At 39.8% G+C, this 12,047-nt stretch overlaps 2 protein-coding genes across 2 annotated transcripts in view; one reads left to right on the plus strand and one right to left on the minus strand.

Moving 5' to 3' along the window:
- The window catches only part of LOC735535 (POTE ankyrin domain family member F), a 45,614-nt gene extending 41,491 nt beyond the window's left edge, over nt 1–4,123 (minus strand). The window contains 1 exon segment of the mRNA XM_024348639.3: nt 3,016–4,123. Coding sequence (XP_024204407.3) covers nt 3,016–3,536 — 521 coding nt within the window. The 5' untranslated portion in view covers nt 3,537–4,123.
- LOC465195 (olfactory receptor 4N2) overlaps nt 4,107–12,047 on the plus strand; it is a 36,087-nt gene continuing 28,146 nt past the window's right edge. The window contains exon 1 of the mRNA XM_054665883.2: nt 4,107–4,817. Coding sequence (XP_054521858.2) covers nt 4,800–4,817 — 18 coding nt within the window. The 5' untranslated portion in view covers nt 4,107–4,799. The remainder of the gene's footprint in view (nt 4,818–12,047) is intronic.

Consider the following 12,047-nt stretch of genomic DNA (forward strand, 5'->3'; position numbering starts at 1 on the left):
TGAACACAGCTTGGGAGTTCAATATTTTTAAAGAAAACTCCTGTCGAGTAGCGCAATACATTTGCAATAGTAATAATCATTTATATTTGCTACTTTAATTTTCATAAATATATAACTCAACTAAAATGACTACTTCATACTTTTTACATGTTAATCTATATATAATGAAAAGGTAATTATGTAATAAAATGTATATACAATAAAATCTACAGGAACAGGTAAACACAATCCCTCTACTTCTGAAGAAGGTAAAAGTTCACGAAGATAGCCAACCACAGAAAGAAAAATACATAATAGAATGTGAGAAATTATTTGCATCTATGCAAGAAGCATATTCCTTCTCTTCCCAAGGATTATTGCATTACTTATGAACCTTAATTAAAACTTCAGATGTTCATTGCAGAAATCACAGATAAGAGAAAGGGAAAAACTTCACTTACAAATCCCCAGAAACAAGTTTGATTATATTTTCTACATATTTTCAGCAACACGAGCAGATTCTGTTCGTGTATATGTGTAACAAACTGATTTTTTTATCACTTGATATAGCAAAGTACATCTTTGCACATTGACATATCTCTGTATCTACTGACACCCTCAATAGTTACATATTATTCCATCCTATGGATGCACTGAAATTTGTTCATGAAATCTTTATATGGGTTCTTCTAAATACACTGCTATTTTAAGCAATACTAAGAAAAACAGACATCTATTTGGTAAAGATATTTCAGTATAACGGAACTGATGAGTAAAACGCATAATATTTTTAAAATGTGGTTCTTACCACTAAAGTGTCTGTTTGAAAAGCTGCAGCAACTTCAACTTTAAACAACTACATAAGTACCATAAGTACCACTGCTCTTCATCCTCACAAACTTTGTGGATAGAAAACAGTATTTCATTCCTTTTTTTTTTTTTTTTTTTTTAGATGGAGTCTCACTCTATCACCCAGGCTGGAATGTAGTGGCGCGATCTCGGCTCACTGCAACCTCCACCTCCCTGGTTCAAGCAATTCTCTTGCTTCAGCCTCCTGAGTAGCTGGGATTACAGGTGCGTGCCACCATGCCCAGCTAATTTTTTGTATTTTTAGTAGAGATGGGATTTCACCACACTGGCCAGGCTGGTCTCAAACTCCTGACTTCATGATCCACCTGCCTCAGCCTCCTAAAGTGCTGGGATAACAGGCGTAAGCCACTGTACCCAGCCTTTCATCCCTCTTCTAACTTAAATAGAAAACAGTATTTCATTCCTCTTCTAACTTAAATTCCTTCTTCTACCAGGAACACTGTATTTTCCTATGTGCATAGGTCACTGGTAGATATGCAAAAAAAGTACTTTGCCCAATTTTAAAATGAGCTTATTTTATTATATCTGCATATATAGGCCAGGCATGGTGGTTCACGCCTGTAACCCCAGCACTTTGGGAGGCCAAGGTGGGTGGATCACGAGGACAGGAGTTCAAGACCTGCCTGGCCAAGATGGTGAAACCCCATCTCTACTAAAAATACAAAGCAATTAGCCAGGTGTGGTGGCAGGTGCCTGTAATCCCAGCTACTCAGTAGGCTGACGCAGAGAACTGCTTGAACCTAGGAGGCAGAGGTTGCAGTGAGCCGAGATCGCACCACTGCACTCCAGCCTGGGCAACAGAGTCAGACTCCATCAAAAAAAAAGTGTGTGTATATATGTGTGTGTGTGTGTATATATATATATATATATATATATATATATATATATATCTGCATACATAAATAGGCATTTGTGTTTTCTTCTGGTATGTTTCTCTTTTTGTATATTTAAAATTTTTAATCTATACTCTTATTTTTGTGACATAAAAATCTAGCTAGTTTTCTCCAAAAATTAATTATGAAAAATCCATCTTTTTTCAATAATAAAAAAAATCACCATTATCAAGTGCTAAATTCTTACATATATTTGGGTATTTCTAAATTCCCTATTCTGTTCTATTCATTGATGTCTTTTCAGCTGTTAGTAAACAATTTGTGGAAATAAATAACATGCACATTTTGATATCTGGAAAAGCAAGCCTTTTTCCATTCCGTTACAAAAAATTAATTTATCACAATAATAAAAGACAGCATGTGTAATTTAAAAACGCTAAAACTTTGCTATTTTTATTTGGCTTAGGTAAGAGTGATAAATAGAAAAATCTCCCCTCTTTTTTTTTTTTTTTTTTTGAAACAGTCTCGGTCTGTCGCCCAGGCTGGAGTGCAGTGGCGCTATCTGGGCTCACTGCAAGCTCTGCCTCCCGGGTTCACGCCATTCTCCTGCCTCAGCCTCCTGAGTAGCTGGGACTACAGGCATCTGCCACCGCGCCCGGCTAATTTTTTTTAATATTTTTTAGTAGAGATGGGGTTTCACTGTGTTAGCCAGGATGGTCTCGATCTCCTGACCACGTGATCTGCCCGCCTAGACCTCCCAAAGTGCTGGGATTACAGGTGTGAGCCACCATGCCCGGCCAAAAAGCTCACATCTTAAGAAAATTCAATCTTCCTTTTCAAGCACAGGAACCATCTTCCCATTTCAGTTTCCTTCTAAGGTTCCTCAGTAAAGAACATATTTACATACTGTACATTGATATAAAATTCATACTGGATTTTATTTGAAGAATATTTAGCCCTGAAGTTGACGTGTTATGGGGCTTCGTTCTTAGTTCTCAATATACACTTTTCTATAATGTATAGAACATTGTTTTAAAATCTGTAGATTAAAAAAAATCTGCTGCATCAACAACTTTGCGAGTTAAATCACTTTAAAACAGTCTATTAGTGTTCTACAAGGAAAATTATAATTTGATTGGAAATCAGCTAAAGTTTTGTTTTTGTGTTGCTGCTCATAAAGGGGCCTGTGCCCTGAACTCTCTGAGGGTTCCACATCCAGGGTGGTGTGAGGCCTGCGGAGGTGAGAAAGCCAGGCTCCCCTCCTCCCCCACCAGGAGGGTATGTCCCCATCATCCCCCCAGGTCCCACCTCCTCCCAGCCCAGGCCTGGTTACCTCTTTTTCTTGTCCTTCTTGTTCACGTCAGTGTCCCTGAGCATGACAATCAGATCCTTTCTGGGGACTTTACCCCACCAGGCAGCTCTGTGGAGCTTGTCCAGATCTTCTCCACGGACGTGGTACCTCGGCTCCATGAAGGCGCTGTCGTCGTAGTCTCCCCAAGCGCCCACGTTGCTCTTGCCGCTCCCCCTGCAGCAGGGGAAGCAATGGCAGCACCACTTGCCCATCTCGCTCCTGAGGGTCTTCATAAAGGAGTCGTCGTGGTCTCCAGAAGTGCCCACGTTGCTCTTGCCGCTCCCCCTGCAGCAGGGGAAGCAGTGGCGGCACCACTTGCCCATCTTGCTCCTGAGTGTCTTCATAGCGGAGTCGTCGTGGTCTCCAGAAGTGCCCACGTTGCTCTTGCCGCTCCCCCTGCAGCAGGGGAAGCAGTGGTAGCACCACTTGCCCATCTTGCTCCTGAGACCAAATGGCTTCTTCACAGAAGAGGCAGCCGGCATTGAATAAACCTCAGCCACCATCTGCTTTTAACAGCCAGCGGAAGCCGGTAGTAGCAAGCAGATCACGTCTACCAACCAGTTTCACCAACTAGCAGGTGGTAACTCCGGGTTTCCAATCTGTTTGAAGAAAAAAGTCAATCCCAGCCAAAACGTGCCAACCCAGCAGGGGATCCCAGCCCAGCCCACCCCACCCAGGGAAAACCCACACCCACCCGGGGAAAGCCCACGCCCCCCCTGGGCGACCTCACGCCCACCCCAGGAAGAGCCAACCCCCCCGCCAAGAAAACACCCAGCCCACCCAAGAAAATGCCAAACCCAACAGAGAAAAGGTCAAGCCCAGCAAAGGAACAGGAGAGAGAAAACGTCAATCCAAGCAGGAAACGTCAATTCAAGCGAGGAACGCCAAGCCACGCAAAGAACGCAAAGCCAAGCCAAGCCGCTACAAGCCAGCCAAGCCGTTAACGCACGTGCAGCATGCGCGTGCAAGCCGTTACAGGCCAGCCAAGCCGTTACGCGCGTGCGGCGTGCGCGTGCAAGCCGTTACAGGCCGGCCAAACCGTTATGCGCGTGCGGCGTGCGCGTGCGGCGTGCGCGTGCGGCGTGCGAGTGCAAGCCGTTACAAGCCAGCCAAGCCGCTGCTGCGCGCGCGTGCGGCGTGCGCATCTCAGGTGGAGTCAGTGCACGTGGCACAGACACTGGCCGATGCGTGCAACCCGCGTGCTTAAGTCTTGGCGCCAGGAATGTCACTGACAGCCTTGTGTTCCCAGCAAACTTCGTGGGAGTCAGCTGAGCTTTCAAACCACTGAGAAGCCTCTGGTGAAAAAAAAAAAGCCTCTTGAAGGAGGACTGGGGCTAAGCAGCTGGAACTTGAGGAAGCTGACAGCCTCCTCTGAAGAAAGCCCCCAGGACACTCCTGGCGGTGCTGTTGTGCGTGGCAGCAGCTGCAGCTCGGAGCTCGGGCTGGCGGAGCTGGCTGCAAATGGCCTCAAAATCGCGGAACACAAGACGCCCACCGAGCCCAGCGCCTTCCTGAGGTGCCTTCGACACCTGCTCCTCTTTGCTCCGGACCCAGAACACGAGCCCATCAGTGAGGGGGCATTTGGACCCACAGGATCGCGGCCAGCTCCTGCCCTGGTGCCCCCTGCCCGGTGTCCAAGCCAAGGCCAACAGCTGTGGGGCTTCTGGCCTCGGGGGGGCTCTACTCCACTGGCATGCAATAGGGTGAAGGTGCAGACCGCTGTGTCCAGGCCGGCATGAGGGGACTTGGAGGAGCACCTACCACCGATGGAGAGATGCAGAAAGGTAACCCCATGTGCACATCCTGGGAACAGGACACTGAGCCTCCCTGGTGCTGGCCTCTGAGCTGGACCAGGGCAGTAGCACCTCGACCCTCCTACTGGGACCCTCCTGCTGCAAAGCTTTATGCAGCCAGGCTCCAGGCTGCTTACCCAAACCATAGGTGCTTTGGTGTGGGAGGAAAAATGGATTCTGAGCCTGCACACCAACCTGCTCTTACCAAAAGAAGTAGAGGGGAAGCCAATCACAAGAGCAAAAAAAAAAAAAAAATACCATTTTGTAACTGAAGTCTTGCCTGATACGCAGGGTTAAGCTAAAGCTTCTCTTGCTTGATACTAAATTAAATTGTGAATGAAAAAATAAGACACACACACTAAATTTCCTTGTCCCTTTGTGATCCCCTGAGCCAGGAAGCAAGGGGAAGCCTGGCCTCCTGGACTCTCTCCCCAGCTGGGGGCTAAGTAGTTCCTCCAGGGTCACAGGGAGCAGCTGGGCTCAGTGGGGCCAGGCTGCCCTTCCTTCCTACATGGGCATCCTCAAACCTTCCATTGCCCCATACAGAGTGCCATGATCCGGGTTCAAATCCCAGCTCCGGCACTCACCACCTGTGTTACCTGGCAAATGCCTTACCCCCAGGCACTTGCTGTCTGTGTCCTTCCTGACAGGAGGGATGGGAGCTGGTGGCCCTGGCATGAAGCGCTGTTAACAGTCAAACAAAAGCAGGAGCAGGCAGACACCTGGGTGGGGGACTGCCCTGCTAGGGGTGCTCACCAAAGAGCACCTACCCTTTGTGCTCTTTGGTGAGTAAAATGTGGGTAAGAGCCTTTATCATAGTTTCTGTGGAAATAAATGGATGGGGCAGGATAAGCAGGTTTAGGATTGGCTAGATTGAATAATTCCAGTGGGCTCCGGAGGATAGGGGCTGTCTCTAAGTGTCTGGCACTTGGCCCTGGGGTGATTAAGGAAGGCAAATAGTGGCCTGGAGTGTAATAGCGCTATAGGTGCCTGATAAAAGAAGTGGCTGGAGTATGGGTTCTGGATTGGTTGCAAGTGAGGCTTTTACCATCTCTAGGAATTGGCTAGCCATAGGAGGGACAGTTCTTCCAGTGTTAGGAAGGCACAAGATATTAAAGTATTAGAAATGCAGAAAATATAATGGCATAAGTAAAACACAACACCAAATGTTGGTGAATTAATTGTTGGAGTAACTTGAACTCTCATACATTGATGTTGGGAATTTACAATGGCTAACCACTCTGAAAAACTTAATAGAAACTTCAGGTAATTTCAGGTAGATGTAAACAAACAGCTACCTTATGACCTGATAATCCCACTCGTGTTTAGCCAAGACATGTCTATGAAATGATTTAAATTAGCATGCTAATGAAAACCTTATTGGTGGCCTAAGATTTGAAATAACCCAAATGTCCATAAAAGGATAAAATGATAATAAACAAACTTAGGGTTAAGTATATAATGAAACATTAGTCCGCAGTAAAAAGAAACAACTACAGAAAATGCAACAACACACATGAATCTCTAAATCATAATGCTGAGTTTAAAAGCCAGATACAAAATAACACATCATATACTTCTGTTTTTATAAAATCCAAGAAAAGGCAAAACTAATCTATGTTATTAGGAATTAGAAGATGAAAGCTCATTAAGGTGATAGATGGGTGGGGTGGATGGCAAAGATCACAAGAAACCTTTCTGGAGTGATGGAAATATTCTTTATCTTGTTTGGAATAGTAGTTTCTAAAGTGCATATATTTAAGAGAAGTTACCAAGTTGGACACTTAGATATGTGTATTCTAATGTATATAAATTATATTCTAAGAAATAAAACCAAGAATTTATTTTCATGCTTGCTTGTAAATGCACATAAATTTCTTGAAGGACACAAAAATTAATATTAGCTTCCAATTTTGAGGTATGGGGTGAAATGGGCATATAGGGGACAGATATAAGAAGGAAATTTCTCACTGTATGAATTATTTTTTATTTAAAAATGTGAATATGTTACCTATTAAAAAATTTAATACATTTTTAAAGTCAAGTATGTTTAAAGCACACTGCCTAATTTCCAACCTTATGGCTATACCATTAAAAATTCTGAGTTATGCTTGCTTCCACACCTCTCATATGCAGTCCTTCAATAAGTCCCATTAATTATGTCTCCAAAGGTTCTCTTTGGTATAAATACTTTCTTCTGTCTTCTTTTTTACCTCTTAACCTAACCTACCATCATCTCTTATTTATATGAATAGTACTTCAAATGCCTCCTACTGTTCCCCTTGCCTCCACTTCTTGCATTCTATAGCCCGTTTTTCACTCAGTAGCCAGCACAACATTTTAAACATGTAAATCAGATAGGAACACTCCTCTGCCTGTTACATCTCACACATAGTATGTTGACCGATTGCCATTTGGCCTATATCAGTTCTACCTCTCTAATTTCCCTTACACTTTTTTCCATTTGCTCACTACTGTCTTGCCACACTAGACTCCTTTCTGCTTCTCAATGCACTAGTCTCTTCCTTCATGAGCTTTCAACAAGTCTATCTTCAGATCTTCACAGAGATGGTGTAGTTTTGTCATTCAGATCTTAGCTGAAATGTTGTCACCTTGTCAGAAAGGCCCTCCCTGGCCAGCTCACTTGGAATAGTAGTCTCTTCCCCTATCTCTTACACTTTTATCATAGCACTCATTACAATCAGTTGTTTTCTCTCAGGTGTGTTTGTCTGTTGTCTGTTTCCATGCATTAGGATGTAAAATCCCCAGGAACAGGGACATTTTTCTGTCTTGTTCGGTGCTGCATTGTAGACACTACAATACAGCTTGGTTCATGGTTTTAGCTTCTAAGATAGTCTAGGGAGACAAATCTTTCCTAGCAGGAATAACAAGCCTCCATTCTGAGGATTAATTTAGATCATCAGACTACCTTCATTTTAAGTATTGTGGAAAACATTAGGAAGCAAAGTCCCTAATTATGTCTATAATTATGAAAAAATCGTATTTTAAAAAGTCTTTGGTAGCAAGAAAGACTGTAATATACTCTAAGATGGGAATGTTTTTCCACATACGTTTCTTTACTTATATCACTTGTTTTCTGTTTCTTTTAAGAAAGTAAACACTGTGTTTTTTAGTTTATTTGGTACATACAGTTTTGCAAAATATGCATTTTCATGCCTCTTTGTCTCTTCATTTCCTATTATTCCATTACTGTCTTTGCATTTGTTCTTATTCTTGCATTTCTCCCCCCTCTTTTTTTACCTTTATGATTTTGTGTATCTCTTTCTCTCTCTTTCTCTTTTCCCCATTTTCCATTTTTCCCACTTTTTTTCTGAATTGGACATAAGTTAGAACAAAATATTTTTGAATATGCATTATATTTGTTGAAAAATTGTTTAGTATTTTAATTTTTAAAATAAAAAATCTTTTTAAATAAAAATAAATCTACTGAAATTTAACTATATTTTGTTCTACTATATGATTCTTAATTACTTTTCTTCTGTTTAGTAATATTTAGCTTAAAAACATAGTTGATATTGCTTTAGTGGAACATAGGAGACACTTATTCCTAAAATGAAAACAACAAAGGCCAAGACCACAATAGGGTGTATTTAAGAATACATCCCTTTGTGAGGAATTAGTCCTTCAACATGCATTTCTCCTCTCCAAGAAGGATTATGCCAAAGAGTCTTTGTGAACATCATTTATTTTTCTTTGCCTGTTTCTTTGTCACCAGAAAGATACTGAATTTAACATACTACCTACCTGACCACATTACTTCCTTTCTTGTTATATCAGTGATTTCCTATTATATATTTTTTTAAAAAAATAGTAACGTAAGAAATAAAATAACCTCTTTCGGCTTTCTGCCTACATGGACCTAATAAACATGCTGGCTATTCTGTAATGTCTGTCACTGATAGAATGTTGATTTTAAAACTTAGAAGCGACATAGTGACTTTTAAATCATATATACTTCACTATTTATATATAACATGTTTCTAGTCTCATTCTTTGACTATATTTTGATGGCATTTCCACAATTGAAAGTGTTTTGCAGCTTTTTTAGCCTTCAAATTCCCAAAGTGTATTATTCTCCATTGCATCACAAATTGATTGCAGATTTCAAAGTGTAAGATATTCCTCTTTGAGAAGAGATATTTAAGAATGAAGTCAGGAAAAATCAGTTATTGTTCCTTCTATTAGAAGGAGGTTATATCTGCCATATGAGAAGAGCTTTAGATTACTAAAGACGTAAATGTTTTTGCCATTCTCCGTATTTATAAGGAACATAAGGAAGAAATGGAAACAGATATTGTAACACCTCAGGTGGGACATCTGCTGCCTTGAAATGCAAAGATCAAAATTATAACAGACGTAGATTAATATGTTGAATCTGAATTTGGTAACACAGTAGCACCTTTTACCTGTTCTTAATAATATAGCTCCAGTTTCTCCTAATATTTAGAATTAATTTATTAGGAATGTATAAAGCCTTTATTAACATTGCCTTGGGAATGTTTATACTTGGTCCTAAACCTATATCTATTAACTGAAAGGCACGAGGGAACAGAAATCATATCCAATGCAGAAATGCCAGAGTGCAGAGAAAATCTTCACCAACTTCACGATTTTGCAGGAGACTAGCTCTGTCTAGTTCCCACACCTGCAGGGATGAGAGGTTCTTTTACAAATAGTCTTACCATATACCAATCTGGGACTTTGAGAGCTGGCTGAAGTGAAGCCTCCATAAATTCTTTTCTTGTAATCTCTTAAATTTATGTAGCTACCATTACCCTAGTGACTCATTTCAAAGGCAGGGACAGAGGATCTATTTTATATATTTACTTCTTAGAAACTAAAGGCCCTCTTAATATCTACATTTTTTCCTTGTTTATTTTTGGTTTAGTCGGACTTCAATATGCTAATTATTGCTATAATTCTCATCTTATTATATTCATAAATCAACACAGTGAGATAAAATAACTCAGGCTAGGGAGATGACCTTCCCAAGATCTCAGGGTTAAAAAAATTGCAGGATGAAGAATTTAAACCCAGATAGATGCCCAAATGAGGGCTTTTTAAATGGCATCCATTACTTTGCCTAGAAATCATGGCATTATAAACATTGGTATCAGTTAATGATTTGATAGTACTCTTTAACTTTATCCACATTTTTCAGAACACACAAAAAATTAGTGATTATTTAGGTTATGGGTTACAAACTAGATAGCACATATTAATAGACATCACATTCTTATTCTTATTTTGGGGACATTTATAAAATGTGTTTTTGCTGGTAGGGTGGATTAATGAGAAATTTCTTTCAAGCATAAAGGTGAATAGTGCCACTTTTATTAAGATCAGTTATAAACAGACAAAATATTTGAGGTAATGGGAAATAATTTAAAAGTATTTACAGAGTATATTTTAAGGAGGATACTATTCAAGGAAAGTAATTTAGTACTGAAAGGTGGGTTAGTTATTTTTAACTCTTAGAAAAATTGGAGTGAAGAAACTTCATGTGCTGTCTTTACTATTGTTTCAAAAGAAAACAATAGTGATGCTTCTCAGAATTAATGGGAAGGCAAATATGAGATCTAATAAAGGAGAAATGAATAGAGAAGACAAGAAGAGAGAGTGGAAAAATATTGGAAACTGCAAGGACATTGAGAAATAAAAGTAACAAAGGAGAAAAAAATAGAAGAGAAATGAGAAAAGCAAGGGGAATCATTAGAGGACAAATATGAGAGAGAAAAAGGGAGAAGATAAAAATAGAGAAAAAGAAATCAACTTAAGTAAAAGTGTAACTTAAAAAATGAAGTGTAGAAATATTTAGTGAGACAGGAGTGGAAGGCCATAAAATAAATATTTTAAAAGGAGGTATGAGGAAATATAAAGAAAAATGAGTGAATTAGTGCCTGTGGATGGGAATCAAGTCTCCAAACACCTGCTCCATGAATTTTCTAACAAGAGCCTGGACACTAAACGTGAACAGTGCATAGGGCAGCCTTTAGCTGGAATGCGTGTGCCGCCACCCATTACTCTTTCCTCTTCTGTGCTGCTCCAGCATTGTCAGGAGCAGATGAAAGTTTGTTTCTGTTGAAATTGAAATATAGGATAGAGGGAATGGCAGTCATTCAGATTTCTATTTCAGTTTCCACTGACAGTGATCCTTCTAATATAGTTATGTTCTTCTAATATAGTTAGACAAGACCAAGCTTGTCTTTGCAGGAATTTCTGTGCTTTTACCCTTTCTACCTGCCTAAAAATAATTTCTTAATAACTCCTGTATTAATAGTGGGGTCTAATGTGAGAAATTAGGTACTTATAAAATTTTTCAAGTATAGAAGACCATTATTTATGCTGGGCATCTATTACAGAAATTGTTGCCAGAAAAACACTGTAGAACTAACCTGCTAGGTGACCTATCCCTGCAATAACCAGGAGGCCGAGAGGACAAGAGCCACTCTTGGCTCAAGGAACACATCAATCAGCCATGGTCTGGCATGAACTGAATTGTAGAGAGCACCTCTCATGTTATTGTCTCTCTAATTATTTTTTCTAAATTAAATTTTGTATGAGTATATTTGATAGAATCTGTAGTGCTAGTGGCAAAAGTCTTTGACAAACCTGTCTATATGCTGACAGCTTCTTCAGAAAACAAACAAAACTGGTGGTAAAATATAGGATAAAAAGTTTGCAATCTTGGAGGTGAGAAAGGCCATTGAAGTTTGACAAAGAAAATGAAAATAAAAAGATATATTAAATCTTGATGTCTTCTACATATTTTGATATGTAAAAATGAAAAAAGTTTATATGGGCAAAAGGCAGAAAAATGCTGAAAATATTTCTATGGCATATAGATGTGGAGATTATTTTCTGCACGATTATAAGGTTTGCATGTAAATTGAATATTTTCTCCCTACTCCAAGACTGTATAAGAGGGCAACCATGCATAAAAATTAAAATAAAAATTACTAAAAATTGATATAAATAATAAAAATTTATCTAATACATAAAGAATTTGCTTAAATGAATATGAAATAGGTACATAGAAGGAGATGTGGGCAATGAACAAAGGAAAAAATGAAAAGGCTTATAAGCATGAAAGTAAGCTTACCCTTAAAAATCAACCACAGAAATGAAAACCACTGATTTTGATTAGCATGTAGGATAACGTTGTTCATGTATTATCAATAAAAAAGTACAGAATAGGGA

This window comes from Pan troglodytes, chromosome 15 (genome assembly GCF_028858775.2).
Source record: "Pan troglodytes isolate AG18354 chromosome 15, NHGRI_mPanTro3-v2.0_pri, whole genome shotgun sequence".
NCBI lineage: Eukaryota > Metazoa > Chordata > Mammalia > Primates > Hominidae > Pan > Pan troglodytes.